The 15,295-nt window shown below is 40.5% G+C and overlaps 1 protein-coding gene across 2 annotated transcripts in view; it reads left to right on the top strand.

Moving 5' to 3' along the window:
- Nucleotides 1–15,295, top strand: part of KCTD9 (potassium channel tetramerization domain containing 9) — a 61,051-nt gene that overhangs the window by 15,371 nt on the left and 30,385 nt on the right. For both annotated transcript variants that reach the window (XM_068553074.1, XM_068553075.1), the window contains exons 4-9: nucleotides 756–852; nucleotides 1,455–1,513; nucleotides 1,718–1,846; nucleotides 10,777–10,844; nucleotides 10,933–11,028; nucleotides 11,749–11,898. In XM_068553074.1, the coding sequence (XP_068409175.1) occupies nucleotides 756–852; nucleotides 1,455–1,513; nucleotides 1,718–1,846; nucleotides 10,777–10,844; nucleotides 10,933–11,028; nucleotides 11,749–11,898 (599 nt within the window). The remainder of the gene's footprint in view (nucleotides 1–755; nucleotides 853–1,454; nucleotides 1,514–1,717; nucleotides 1,847–10,776; nucleotides 10,845–10,932; nucleotides 11,029–11,748; nucleotides 11,899–15,295) is intronic.

Here is a 15,295-nt window from a genome sequence, read left to right as displayed (position 1 = left end):
CTTGTATGGGATTTTCTGTTGCTCATTTTTACATGAAATTAGTTTTCCTTAACTTGAGAAGGGAGCTGACTTAGGAAAGTTTTTGTAATTTCATGGCTCTAGGTGTCCCTTTTATGTTGTTTTTATGAAGTATTAAAAAATATGGAAGTCACCTTCTAATATATTTTGGTTCTGCTTGACCTTTTTTGACTTTTATCTGGACTCCTTTTCCTTTTGTCTCTGTTGTCTCTGTTCTGTTCAACTTGGATTCTTTTCCCAACATCTTATCCTCAGTGTGGGACTTTGTCCTAGGTGGGAGCTTTGGCTGGGTGGGTTTTGAGAGTTCGTTTTCAGCCTCTTCAGATCTTACTGCAGACTGCTTGAATCACCCATGGTTGGAGTGGGCACACCCCTCCCACTTCCATTCGGCTGTTCTCAAGTAGACTTGCCGAGTTTTGAAGTGAGCATTTATGGGTTACTTTGGAATTCTTAGGATCATCACATACCCTGTTGTTTCTGTCAAGGATGCTTCTTCTGTCAAGGATGCTTCTTCCGTCAAGGATGCTGACGCCATGCTGCTCTTCTAGTTGTCGGTGTTGGCGGGATACCTCATCACCTAGTTTTGTTTTAGATACTGTCTGTGGGTATAGGGCTTCCTGTCCTAGTAGCTCTGGCATGCTTTTATGTGTGTGTTTTAGTTTAAAAAATTATACTATTGCCATCTTCCCCAAACCCCCCCCAACTTAATGTTTATTTTTTCTACATGTCGTCTCTAGACCCTCAGACAGATTCTAAAGTACTGGAAGGGTTGTCAGGATCTCACACAGACTGGCTAACATTAAATGTTGGAGGGCGGTACTTTACAACCACACGGTAGGTGCACGTGTATGTGTGTGCTGAGTGGGTACTATGTACTGTTTGTTCTCTCCTTCAGTTTGCTGATTTCCTTAGAAGATATTCCAGTGCTGCTTAACTATACTATGTGATTTGAAGCCAATATTTAGAAAATTTTTTCTAAGAGTAGAAAATGGTTCACAAGTCATTCCAGAGAAAGCATGAAAAGCATGAATTTACTGTTTTTAGAATATGCTTTTAAAATATTGAGTAATGTACATGCAACACAAGTAAAAACTTAACAATATTGAAATTTGTAGACTACAACTGCTTATACTAAAGGCATAAGAAAAATGTAAGTTTCGATCAAGAAAATTGTGGTACAGTAGCTTGTTAGAAGGATAGATCAGCATTGAAATTAAAGGCAACGAAACCAATATTTAAATCAAAGGAAGTGCCAGATTAGAAGAGATTTTGATAAATGGCAACTTACTGCACATTTTTGTTTCCCAGCATCACTCCTCCCAGGTTATAGCATGCATCTTTTTGAGAGAGCAGCTGGGATCAAGTATACTCTTGACTTAAATATGTTTGTTTATAAAGACAAATGGAGAAATCAATTTTTTTCCCTGAATTCTTAGGAGCACTTTAGTGAATAAAGAACCTGACAGTATGCTGGCCCACATGTTTAAGGACAAAGGTGAGTGCAGTGAGATCACATTTTGTGTGATCTGTTTGTAGTTGTATTGACTTTATAACTCCTGTCCTTCTGTACTTTTTAATGGAATCAGTAATAATTTTTACAAGAGTAAAAACTTACTAGTATGTTACGCAATTTTCCTTCTATAAATTTCTAACTGTTTTTTGTTTATGGGGGGCTTTCTTCATTTTAATGGTCCCACAGGTGTGTGGGGAAATAAGCAAGATCATAGAGGAGCTTTCTTAATTGACCGAAGTCCTGAGTACTTTGAACCCATTTTGAACTACTTGCGTCATGGACAGCTCATTGTAAACGATGGGATTAATTTGTTGGGTGAGTTTTCAGTGTAATTCCTCACACTTTTTAGGATTTGTATTTTCTTTTCACTTGCTTAGTAATGTATATTTTCATAAAGTAAAAGTATCTTTTCCATTTTTAAAACTAAATGTTTTTACATGCATATGAGTGTAAATATACACTCATATATCTACACAGGTAGATAATCTTTCAGGTATATATCTACCCCATACATTCCGATTTTAGATTCTAAATAGATTTAGATTTCATCAGTAAGGAGGCTAAGGGATTTTGTTGTTTGTTTGTTTGTTGTTTTTATAATTTTTTTTAAAATTTATTTATTTATTTATTTATGGCTGTGTTGGGTCTTCGTTGCTGCGTGTGGGCTTTCTCTAGTTGCGGCGAGTGGGGGTTACTCTTCATTGTGGTGCGCGGGCTTCTCATTGAGGTGGCTTCTCTTGTTGTGGAGCATGGGCTCTAGGTGCGCGGGCTTTAGTAGTTGTGGCACGTGGGCTCAGTAGTTGTGGCACACAGGCTTAGTTGCTCTGCAGCATGTAGAATCTTCCGGAGCCAGGGCTTGAACCTGTGTCCCCTGCATTGGCAGGCAGATTCTTAACCACTGTGCCACCAGGGAAGCCCTGTTGGAAGATTTTTAATTACAGTTTCATCATTACTTGTGATAGGTCTGTTTATATTTTCTGATTCTTCCTGGTTTAGTCTTAGAAAATTGTACCTTTCCACGAATTTGTCCATTTCTTTGTGCTTGTCCATTTTGTTGGTATATAATTGTTTGTAGTAGTCTCTTACAATCCTTTGTATTTCTGCGGTGTCAGTTGTGATTTCTCCTTTTTCGTTTCTAATTTTACTGATTTGCATCCTCTCCCTTTTTTTTCCTTGATGAGTCTGGCTAAGGGTTTATCAATTTTGTTTATCTTCTCAAAGAGCCAACTTTTAGTTTTATTTATCATTGCTATTGTTTTCTTTTTTTCTGTTTCATTTATTTCTGCTCTGATCTTTATGGTTTCTTTCCTTCTACTGACTTTGGGTTTTCTTTGTTCTTCTTTCTCTGATTGCTTTAGGTGTAAGGTTAGATAGTTTGTTTTTTTTTTTCTTTAGGTGAGATTGAATTGCTATAAACTTCCCTCTTAGAACTGCTTTTGCTGCATCCCATAGGTTTTGGGTCGTCATGTTTTCGTTGTCATTTGTTTCTATGCATTTGTTTATTCTTGGATTTCTTCAGTGATCTCTCAGTTATTTAGTAGCACACTGTTTAGTCTCCGTGTAGTTGTGTTTTTTACAGTTTTTTTCATGTAATTGATTTCCAATCTCATAGTGTGTGGTCAGAAAAGATGCTTGATATGATTTCAATTTTCTTAAATTTTCCTAGGCTCGATTTGTGACCCAAGATGTGATCTGTCCTGTAGAATGTTCCGTGTGCACTTGAGAAGAAAATGTATTCTGCCACTCTCAGGTGGAATGCCCTATAGATATCAATCAAATCTGTCCGGTCTGTTGTGTCATTTAAAGCTTGTTTTTCCTTATTTATTTTCATTTGCATTGATGTGTCCATTCGTGAAAGTGGGTGTTAAAGTCTCCTACCATTATTGTGTTACTGTCAATTTCCCCTTTTATGGCTGTTAGCATTTGTCTTATGTATTGAGGTGCTCCTGTGTTGGGTGCATAAATATTTATAATTGTTATATCTTCTTCTTGGATTGATCCCTTGATCATTATGTAGTGTCTTTCCTTATTTCTTGTAACAGTCTTTATTTTAAAGTGTATTATATCTGATAGAAGTATTGCTACTCCGGCTTTCTTTTGATTTCCATTTGCATGGAGTATCTTTTTCCATCCCTTCACTTTCAGTCTGTATGTGTCCCTAGGTCTGAAATGGGTCTCTTGTAGACAGCATATATATGGGTCTTGTTTTTGTATCCATTCAGCCAGTCTGTGTCTTTTGGTTTGGGCATTTAATCCATTTACATTCAAGGTTATTATCAATATGTATGTTCCTGTTACCATTTTCTTAATTGTTTTGGGTTTGTTTTTGTGGGTCTTTTTCTTTTTTTGTGTTTCCACCTAGAGAATTTTCTTTAGCATTGGTTGTAAAGCTGGTTTGGTGGTGCTGAATTCTCTTAGCTTTTGCTTGTCTGTAAAGCTTTTGACTTCTCCATCAAATCTGAATGAGATGCTTGCTAGGTAGAGGAATCTTGGTTTTAGGTTTTTCTCTTTCATCATTTTAAGTATATCCTGCCACTCCTTCCTGGCCTGTAGAGTTTCTGCTGAAAAATCAGCTGGTAACCTTATGGGGATTCCTTTGCATGTTATTTTTTGTTTTTCCCTTGCTGCTTTTAATATTTTTTCTTTGAATTTAATTTTTGTTAGTTTGATTAATATGTGTCTTGGTGTGTTTCTCCTCTGGTTTTTCCTGTATGGGAGTCTCTGCACTTCCTGGACTTTGGTGACTATTTCCTTTCCCATGTTAAGGAATTTTTCAACTATAATCTCTTCAAATGTTTTCTCAGACCCTTTCTTTTTCTCTTCTTCATCTGGGAGCCCTATAATTTGAATGTTGGTGTGTTTAGTGTTGTCCCAGAGGTTTCTGATATTGTCTTCAATTCTTTTAATTCTTTTTTCTTTATTCTGCTCCTCCGCAGTTATTTCCACCATTCCGTCTTGCAGCTCACTCATTCGTTCCTCTGCCTCAGTTATTCTGTTATTGAGTCCTTCTAGTGTATTTTTCATTTCAGTTATTGCATGGTTCATCTCTGTTTGTTTGTTCTTTAGTTCTTCTAGATCTTTGTTAAACATTTCTTGTATTTTCTCAATCTGTGCCTCCAATTCTATTTCCGAGATTCTGGATCCTCTTTACTATCATTACTGTGAATTCTTTTTCAGGTAGGTTGCCTATTTCCTCTTCATTTATTTGGTCTTGTAGGTTTTTACCTTGCTTCTTCATCTGTGACATAATTTTTTATCATCTCATTTTGTTTTTTGTTTTTTGGTTTTTTTTGATGAGTGGGAGTGTGTTCCCGTCTTACTGGTTGTTTGGCCTGAGGCTTCCAGCACTGGCATTTGTAGGCGGTTGGGTAAAGCTGAGTCTTGGTTCTGAGATGAGGACCTCTGGGAGACCTCACTCCTATGAATATTCCCTGGGGTCTGAGGTTCTCTGTTAGTCCAGTGGTTCAGACTCGGAGCTCCCACTGCAGGAACCCTGGCCCGACCCCCAGCTCATGAACCAAGATCTTGCAAGCCGTGCGAGGTGCCAAAAAGACAAAAGAAAAAAAGGAGCAGAACAGTAAGAAAGAGTAAATAATAAGATTAGAAAACTAACAGCTATCTTAGAAAGAATAAAAAAATATAGATGAAACAACAACTGGAAGGTAAAACAGAACCACAGTAGTAATAAAGAGGAGGGGGGGAAAAAAGCCAGAAAAGGCCTTGGCTGTGGGGGGCGGGGCTTAGGTAGGGGTGGGGTTTAGGTGGTGGACGGGACCTACGCTTAGGACCCACAGGGCCAGAAAAGGCCCTGGGGCAGGGTCTTAGACTCAACACAGCAGGAGGGGCCCAGGAGTGCCTCTGGCCCTGGAGGGCAGACAACCAGGTCCAGGACCCCAGCATGCTCACTGAGCCCAAGTGGGCGGGGGAAGTCCCAGAGGGCCCCTCCCCATTGGCCTCTCTTCTTCTCCCTCCCATGTCCACAGCACCCACGTGGCTAGAGGTGGCCCCAGAAGGCAAGGGACCAGACCCAGAAGCCCAACAGGCTTCCTGGAGCTGAGTGGGCAGGGGAAACGCCTGGGTTGCTTCCCCTGATCCTCCGGCCCTGGAGGGTCCCCTCGCCCCATCCGCCTCTCCTCCCCTTCCCACCTCCTCCCTCCCTCTGCTCCCGGGACCAGCGTGGCACAGAGGGGGCCTCAGAGGGTGGAGGACCTGGCCTGGGACCCCAGCAGGTCTCCCGGGCTGAGTGGTCTGGGGAAACACCCGCCACACCTCCCCGATCCTCCGGTCCTTGAGGGTTCCCCCCACCACTGTCCGCCTCTCCTTCTCTTTCCCCCTTCTCCCTCCCATGCCCCTAGGACCCATGAGGCCAGAGGGGGCCTGGGAGAGAAGGGGGCCCAGGAAAACGGAGGACCAGGCCCGACAGCCCAGTAGGCTTCCCGGGCACAAGTGAGTGGGTGAAACAACCTCCGTGCCTCCCCTGGTCCTCCTATCACAGAGGGCCCCTCCCCCATCCACCTCTCCCCTTCTCCACCACCCCCGCCTCCTTCCTATGCCCCTAGAAACAACACGGCCCAGAGGGGGCCTTGGAGGGTTGAGGACCCTGCCCGGGAGCCCTGCATGCTTCCTGGCCAATTGGGCAGGGAAAACACTTGATTCTCCGAGCCCCTGATGGTCCCTCCAGGCGTGGGAACCCCTCCCCCCTCCCCCTTCCCAGTCACCCCTCAGGGGCGCCGGTCCTGTCTGGCCTCCACTTCTCCTCCTCCCTCACCCCCCCCATGTCCTACCCGGTCACTCGGGGGTTCCTCCTGTCTCCTTGGGCATTGAGGTCCCCCACCAGCATCTGGCAGGCACCTTAGTTGTGGGGAGACATGAACTCCGCGTCCTCCCCCACCGCCATCTTCTGTAGGCTCTTGTTTTTTTAATCCACTCTGCCACTCTGTGTCTTTTGATTGGAGCATTTAGTCCATTGACATTTAAGGTAACTTTTGATAGATAAGTATTGCTATTGTAGAGCTTGTTTTCCAGTTGATTTTTGTATTTCTTCTTTGTTCTTTTTCTTCTTGTTTTTCCTTTCATCGTTTGATGATTTCCTTTTGTACTATGCTTGTGTTCTCTTCCTTTTGTTTTTGTGCATCTATTGTTATGTCTTTGATTTGTGGTCACCCTGTTTTTCAAGTATGTTAACCCCTTCCCATATGTACTTGCTTTAGAATCTATAGTGATATAACCTCAAACACATTCTAAAAGATAACCTACATTTCCTTACTCTCTTCCCCCACGTGTTATGATGCTGACGTCCTCTTTTACGTCTTCACGTTTATCCTTTTGCTGTTCATCATGGTTATCACTTTCACAAAAAAATTATTTTATTTTATGATTATTACTTTTTTAAAAACTGCATACTGGCTTATTTATGTGATTTTCTTTCCAATTGTGATTTTCTCTTTCCTGTAGATTCTTACTTCTTTTCTACTTAGAAAAGACCTTTCAATATTTCTTTTAGGGATAGATTTAGTATTGCTCTATTCCTTTAGTTTTTGCTTGTCCGAGAAATTCTTTCTCTCTCCTTCTATTCTAAGTGTTGATCTAGCTGGGTAGAGTATCCTAGGTTGCAGATTTTTCCTTTTAAGTACTTTGAATATATCTTGCAGCTCCTTTGTGGCCTGCAACATTTCTGTAAAGAGATCAGCTGATAGCCTTAAGGGGGTTCCCTTGTAATTATCCCTTTGTTTTTTCTCTTGCTGCCTTTAGAATCCTCTCTTTAACTTTTACCATTTTAATTATAGTATATCTTGGTATAGATCTGTTTGGGTTCATCTTGTTTGGGACCCTCTGTACTTCCTGTACTTGTGTATCTGTTTCCTTCTTTAAGTTTGGGATGTTTTCAGCCATAATTTCTTCAAATACATTTTCAATCCCCTTTTCTTTTTCTTCTCCTTCTGGGATGCCTGTTATGTGTAGACTGGTACACTTTACATTATCCCATAGGTCTTTTAAATTGCTTTCAATTTTTTTTTTTTCCATTTGGCTTTCTGTCTGCTGTTCTGACTGGAGGATTTCCATTGTTCCGTCTTCCAGATCACTTATTTATTCTTCTGCATTATTCAACCTGTTATTCATTGCCTTTAGTTCAGCTTTCATCTCGGCGAATGAGTTTTCTCATTTTCCTTGGCTCCTCTTTACACCTTCTAGTTCCTTTTTACAGTAATCTACATTTGTATTGATAACCTTTCTTAGTTCCTTCAATATTTTCATTATCTTTTTTTTGAACTCAGTGTCTATTAGACTGAGCAGATCTGTTTCATTGTTTGTCCTTTCCTGGGAATTCTCTTGATCTTTTCTGGGAGTGGTTCCTCTGCTTCTTCATTTTGCTTATATTTCTCTCACTCTATGAGTTTACAACAAACAATTATCTACTGTGGTCTTGGAGGGCTATTAGTATGTGGAAGTGTCCCTGTGTATCTTGTGTGGGTTTAAAATTTTTGGTGCAAGGGCTGTTTTCCGGATGTATACATGCCACCTCTTTCCTCAGTGTGTGCTGGCCATTATCCCCTTGATAGGGGGTGTGACTGATGTTGTGGTGACCAAAGGCTACACTGGGTGTTGAGTGGGGCCTCCTCTTTGCTCTGTGGTTGTCACAGCCCTCTCAGTGGCAGGGTCTGCTCCCTAGTTATTGCAGTAGAAGCCCCCAGATCCGTTTCTGAGCTGTGGTGTGAGGTAGTCGGGGTTGGAGTATGCCCAGGGAGAGGAGCCCCTGAGTATTCCTCCTCCGGAGCTCTCCACCAGGGAGTGCATTCTGTGCTGTCACCCGTCACCCATCGTATGGGCTCACAAAGTACACTGTTGTTGGCACTGTGTTCGGTCCCGCCTCAACCATGAGAATGCAGGCAGTAAGCCCTGGTGTCCCTCAGGCGCTGTGTTCACAAAGTCACCAGCATAGGTCTGCTGGCAATGATCCACTGAAGTGAGGTAGCAGGACCACAGTAGTCACACACCTGAACCCGCTGTTGGAGCTATCGAAGCAGCGCAGACTCCAGCCCAGCCTCTGCGTGCATGCACCCACAAACCACAGAGCTGCTAAGGCCAGACTGGTCCCAGCCACAGGAGCACCCGTTGTCCACTTGGATGTCCTGCAGGCGCTGAGTATACAAAGCCAGTGGCTGTGGGGTAGATCTGCACAGCAGCGGGCTGAGGGCTTGGATTTCAGCCCCGCCTCTGCGTGTGGGCAGCCCACTGGCACGCTCCCAGAGCTCCTACAGGTAGCGCCGAGTCAGCTAAAAGCGTTTGGAGAAAGAGGCTGCTATGGCAGGCCTGTCCCTCCCTTCCATGCTCCTTAACAAAAGGGCTTTGCTTCTATGCTGGGCCTGGGCTTCTTCTACATACACCCCTGGTTGCAGCCCATACTATGCTCCAGCCCCTTCAGGCTTTCTCCGAGCAGCCAACCCTGGTCCTCTCCCTGGGTCTGTCCTCTGAAACCCGAGTTTCAGAACTCAGCTCCCGCCCATACCAGCGGTTGCACATCTCAGGCTGGGGAGCACAGGGCAGTGACCCGGACCATCTGTGCAGGTCTCTCTCTGACCTGCCTGCCATAAGCTAGCTGCTGCACTTTGCTTTGAGCCTCTAAAGCTCCATTTCTGTCCTGGCTGATCTCCCCACCTGTGAAGAGGCTTTCCAGGTTGCGGGAAACTTTCCTCTTTCACAACTCCCAGATGTGCAAGTCCCATCCCAATGCCTTTTTTTTTTTTATTCTTGTACTACCTGGTTATGAGGAGATCTTTCATGCGATTTTGGGTGATTGAGATATTCTGCCGGCGTTCAGAGGGTATTCTGTGAGAATTGTTCCAGATGTAGATGTATATTTGATGTATTTGTGGGAGGAGGTGAGCTCCACATCCTTCTATTCCGCCATCGTGTGTGAACCCCCTGGAAATCCTTTATTTAAAATTGATTCTCCTATAAGAAAGGTTTCTGAATTATACTGCTGACTTTTGTTTTGAAGCTGTCTTACATTTATTCACTTCTGTAATATTCTGATTCAGTAACTAAAAGATCTCTGACAAACCGATTCAGATCTACTTCATTCAAAAACTCAAGGGGCTTCCCTGGTGGCGCAGTGGTTAGGAATCCGCCTGCCAATTCAGGGGACACAGGTTCAAGCCCTGGTCCGGGAAGATCCCACGTGCCGCGGAGCAACGAAGCCTGTGCGCCACAACTACTGAGCCTGCGCTCTACAGCCTGCAAACCACAACTACTGAAGCCCGCGTGCATAGAGCCTGTGCTCCACAACAAGAGAAGCCACCGCAATGAGAAGCCCATGCACCGCAACAAAGAGTAACCCCGACTCGTAGCAACTAGAGAAAGCCCGCACGCAGCAACGAAGATCTATCACAGCCAAAAATTAATTAATTAATTAATTTAATTTATTAAAAAAAAAACCCATGGTACTGTGACTGTGTTCAGTATATTAAAAAAAAAAAAAAAAAAAGTCAATGAAGGTCTTCCCTGGTGGTGCAGTGGTTAAGAATCCGCCTGCCAATGCAGGGGACACGGGTTCAAGCCCTGGTCCGGGAAGATCCCACATGCCACGGAGCAGCTAAGCCTGTGCACCGCAACTACTGAGCCTGTGCTCTAGAGCCCATGAGCCACAACTACTGAGCCCATGTGCCACAACTACTGAGCACTCCTAGAGCCCATGCTCCAAAACAAGAGGCCACCAAAATGAGAAGCCAGTGCATCGCAACGAAGAGTAGTCCCTGCTCACCGCGACTAGAGAAAGCCTGCATGCAGCAATGAAAACCCAGTGCAGCCAAAAATAAATAAATTTTTTTAAAAAGTCAATGAAATGTTAAGATTAGTTGAATTAATCATTTATTATTGGGCTTACAAATCACTGTGTCAGTTATTTTAGGAATGTGTGATGTTAGGATTTTTTTTGTCTGTGGCCTATTTAATTTTCAGAAATAATTTTGTAATATGGAACGCTTTCATTCTAATTCATTAGTCTTCTTTCTTTTGCTGTATGTAAACTATTTAGAAAAACTTTGTTTACAAATATTTTTAAATATTCTATATATACATATATATGTTCTAAACATTAGTTATTTTTCTTCTATATTGATGGATAGCCTACTTGTATTTCACTTCTGTTGTGAGAATTTAACTTTATAGAATTTTTTAATAAATGATTCTGTAAATATTAAAATGAATAGCATTCTATAAAAGTCAAATTGTTTTTATTATGATAGGTGTGTTAGAAGAAGCAAGATTTTTTGGTATTGACTCATTGATTGAACACCTAGAAGTGGCAATAAAGGTAAGGCTCTTTTTACATTACCCAAGTATTACATGTATTGTAGCTATCTCCCAAAATGCTCCACTGATCTGTCAATATGCTTTTCAAGAATTCTCAACCACCAGAAGATCATTCACCAATATCTCGAAAGGAATTTGTCCGATTTCTGCTAGCCACTCCAACCAAATCAGAATTGCGTTGCCAGGTAATTAAAGCAGACTTTTACATGAGTTATTCGTGTAGGCAAATCTGTGAGTAAAGTTTTAAATTCTTCTGGGAATTTTTTTCTTGCCTTGTTTTCTTTTGTCATGCAAGATATATTTTAGTTATGGGTCATAGCATTGATTTAGTCCCAAAATGGTTAGACAGAAAAAGAGATGTAATAATCTTTTTTATTGTCTAATTATGCCTCATGCAGCAGTTTTTGAGTAATGCATAGGAATTGCAGCAATAAAAATAAACTCAGTTGTACAGTTGTTATGTATGGTTAATCAGTGGAAGATACTTTTACCTTTATGTATTATAGCACTAATGATTTTAAGAACCACAATACTCACTTTAAAAAAATAAAACGATCTTGAATTATTAAATTAATAAAATAATTTAAGTACAATCAGGTTTAATAAAAAAAATAATACTTATCAACGGGTATGTGGCCAGCAGAGATCTCTCTTTAGAAACTTCTGCACATAAATGAGGCACAGCCAGGATGCATTCTAATGTTATATGTAAGTTGAGTTTCTTTAAGGACCCATTAAGGACACTAATTTTATATATCTAAGTTCCATTTGATCGTGTTTTGTAACGAACTCCAAATGACGGAACTGCCAATTACTTCTAAAAAACATGGTGGTTAGCTATTGTAATTGAATTTAGTACAACACATGGTTTAAATATCGTGACAGTTTGTGTTTTTTAATTTTAGGGTTTAAACTTCAGTGGTGCTGATCTTTCTCGTTTGGACCTTCGATACATTAACTTCAAAATGGCCAATTTAAGCCGCTGCAATCTTGCCCACGCTAATCTCTGCTGTGCAAATCTTGAACGAGCTGATCTCTCTGGATCAGTGCTTGACGTAAGAAACATTTTTGGTTACCAAAGAAAATTAAATTTTTAGTCTATTGATCACTCAGAGCAGAAATGATATCTGTCCCTTACTGGAGCTTTTACTTGCAAACAGATAATTTACTAAGTTGATGATAAAACTGAAGGTTCTGAAAGTGAAATGGGTTGGTTTTGCAACTTTGGTATCCTTTATTAAACATAGGTCTGAAAAGTATAGCAACTAATAAGAAATTAAATCTTGAAATTAGATCCTGATCTCCTCAACACTTTATTTATCAGGACTTCTATTTTCAATGAATTAATAGGGTAAAGCTGAAAAGGACCTTTGAATTTTTCTATTCAGGTTCATTTCTGGAATAGGAAAATGTTATTGCTCCAGGGGATATGTGGCAGTTATTTTTAAATAAACATGGTATACAGCAATCTGTGTAAGTTAGCATCTCAGTGGCTCTCCCCCTCAACCTATATTCATATGTGTTTACATATATATATGTGTGTGTGTACATATGTATATGCATGTATTTGTATAGCAGTTACCTGTGTTAGTTTGAGGTTAGAGGATATATGTAAAACCAGCCGTGAAATCTAATTTCTAAGAACTTTCAGTTCCTTAATATCAAGGACCATGTCTGTGTGCCTTTTGAGTTAATAACACCTAATATAGTACCTTGCCTTTAGTAGTCACTGAATAAATGTTTATTGAATTTTTTTTTTGGCATTTTAAAAATATTTATTTATTTATTTATTTTTAACATCTTTATTGGAGTATAATTGCTTTACAATTGTGTGTTAGTTTCTGCTGTATAACAAAGTGAATCAGCTATACATATACATATGTTCCCGTATCTCTTCCCTCTTGCATCTCCCTCCCTCCCACCCTCCCTATCCCACTCCTCTAGGTGGTCACAAAGCACAGAGCTGATCTCCCTGTGCTATGTGGTTGCTTCCCACCAGCTATCTGTTTTACGTTTGGTAGTGTATATATGTCCATGCCACTCTCTCACTTCGTCACATCCCACCCTTCCCCCTCCCCATATCCTCAAGTCCATTCTCTAGTAGGTCTGTGTCTTTATTCCCATCTTGCCACTAGGTTCTTCATGACCCTTTTTTTTTTTCCCTTAGATTCCATAGATATGTGTTAGCATACTGTATTTTTTTTCTCTTTCTGACTTACTTCACTCTGTATGACAGACTCTAGGTCCATCCACCTCACTACAAATAACTCCATTTTGTTTCTTTTTATGGCTGAGTAATATGCCATTGTATATATGTGCCACATCTTCTTTATCCATTCATCCGATGATGGACATTTAGGTTGCTTCCATGTCCTGGCTATTGTAAATAGAGCTGCAATGAACATTTTGGTACATGACTCTTTTTGAATTATGGTTTTCTCAGGGTATATGCCCAGTAGTGGGATTGCTGGGTCGTATGGTAGTTCTATTTTTAGTTTTTTAAGAAACCTCCATACTGTTCTCCATAGTAGCTGTATCAATTACCATTCCCACCAACAGTGGAAGAGTGTTCCCTTTTCTCCACACCCTCTCCAGCATTTATTGTTTCTAGATTTTTTGATGATGGCCATTCTGACCGGTGTGAGATGATATCTCATTGTAGTTTTGATTTCTAATCAAAATGTAGTTTTGCATTTCTCTAATGATTAATGATGTTGAGCATTCTTTCATGTCTTTGTTGGCAATCTGTATATCTTCTTTGGAGAAATGTCTGTTTAGGTCTTCTGCCCATTTTTGGATTGGGTTGTTTGTTTTTTTGTTATTGAGCTGCGTGAGCTGCTTGTAAATCTTGGAGATTAATCCTTTGTCAGTTGCTTCATTTGCAAATATTTTCTCCCATTCTGAGGGTTGTCTTTTGGTATTGTTTATGGTTTCCTTTGCTGTGCAAAAGCTTTTAAGTTTCATTAAGTCCCATTTGTTTCTTTTTGTTTTGATTTCCATTTCTCTAGGAGCTGGGTCAAAAAGGATCTTGCTGTGATTTATGTCATAGAGTGTTCTGCCTATGTTTTCCTCGAAGAGTTTGATAGTGTCTGGCCTTACATTTAGGTCTTTAATCCATTTTGAGTTTATTTTTGTGTATGATGTTAGGGAGTGTTCTAATTTCATACTTTTACATGTACCTGTCCAGTTTTCCCAGCACCACTTATTGAAGAGACTGTCTTTTCTCCACTGTATATGCTTGCCTCCTTTATCAAAAATAAGGTGACCATATGTGCGTGGGTTTATCTCTGGGCTTTCTATCCTGTACCATTGATCTATATTTCTGTTTTTGTGCCAGTACCATACTGTCTTGATTACTGTACCTTTGTAGTATAGTCTGAAGTCAGGGAGCCTGATTCCTCCAGCTCCATTTTTCGTTCTCAACATTGCTTTGGCTATTCGGGGTCTTTTGTGTTTCCATACAAATTGTGAAATTTTTTGTTGTAGTTCTGTGAAAAATGCCAGTGGTAGTTTGATAGGGATTGCATTGAATCTGTAGATTGCTTTGGGTAGTAGAGTCATTTTCACAATGTTGATTCTTCCAATCCAAGAACATGGTATATCTCTCCATCTATTTGTATCATCTTTAATTTCTTTCATCAGTGTCTTATAATTTTCTGCATACAGGTCTTTTGTCTCCTTAGGTAGGTTTATTCCTAGATATTTTATTCTTTTTGTTGCAATGGTAAATGGGAGTGTTTCCTTAATTTCTCTTTCAGATTTTTCATCATTAGTGTATAGGAATGCAAGAGATTTCTGTGCATTAATTTTGTATCCTGCTACTTTACCAAATTCATTGATTAGCTCTAATAGTTTTCTGGTAGCATCTTTAGGATTCTCTATGTATAGTATCATGTCACCTGCAAACAGTGACAGCTTTACTTTTTCTTTCCTGATTTGGATTCCTTTTATTTCTTTTTCTTCTCTGATTGCTGTGGCTAAAGCTTCCAAAACTATGTTGAATAATAGCGGTGAGAGTGGGCAACCTTGTCTTTTTCCTGATCTTTAGTGGAAATGGTTTCAGTTTTTCACCATTGAGGATGATGTTGGCTGTGGGTTTGTCATATATGGCCTTTATTATGTTGAGGAAAGTTCCCTCTATGCCTACTTTCTGCAGGGCTTTTATCATAAATGGGTGTTGAATTTTGTCAAAAGCTTTCTCTGCGTCTATTGAGATGATCATATGGTTTTTCTCCTTCAATTTGTTAATATGGTGTATCACGTTGATTGATTTGCGTATATTGAAGAATCCTTGCATTCCTGGAATAAACCCCACTTGATCATGGTTTATGATCCTTTCAATATGCTGTTGGATTCTGTTTGCTAGTATGTTGTTGAGGATTTTTGCATCTATGTTCATCAGTGATATTGGCGTGTAGTTTTCTTTCTTTGTGACATCTTTGTCTGGTTTTG

Source organism: Eschrichtius robustus, chromosome 10, assembly GCF_028021215.1.
Source record: "Eschrichtius robustus isolate mEscRob2 chromosome 10, mEscRob2.pri, whole genome shotgun sequence".
NCBI lineage: Eukaryota > Metazoa > Chordata > Mammalia > Artiodactyla > Eschrichtiidae > Eschrichtius > Eschrichtius robustus.
The sequence above is the reverse complement of the archived record's forward strand: the minus strand, read 5'-3'. Positions and strand labels throughout refer to the sequence as shown.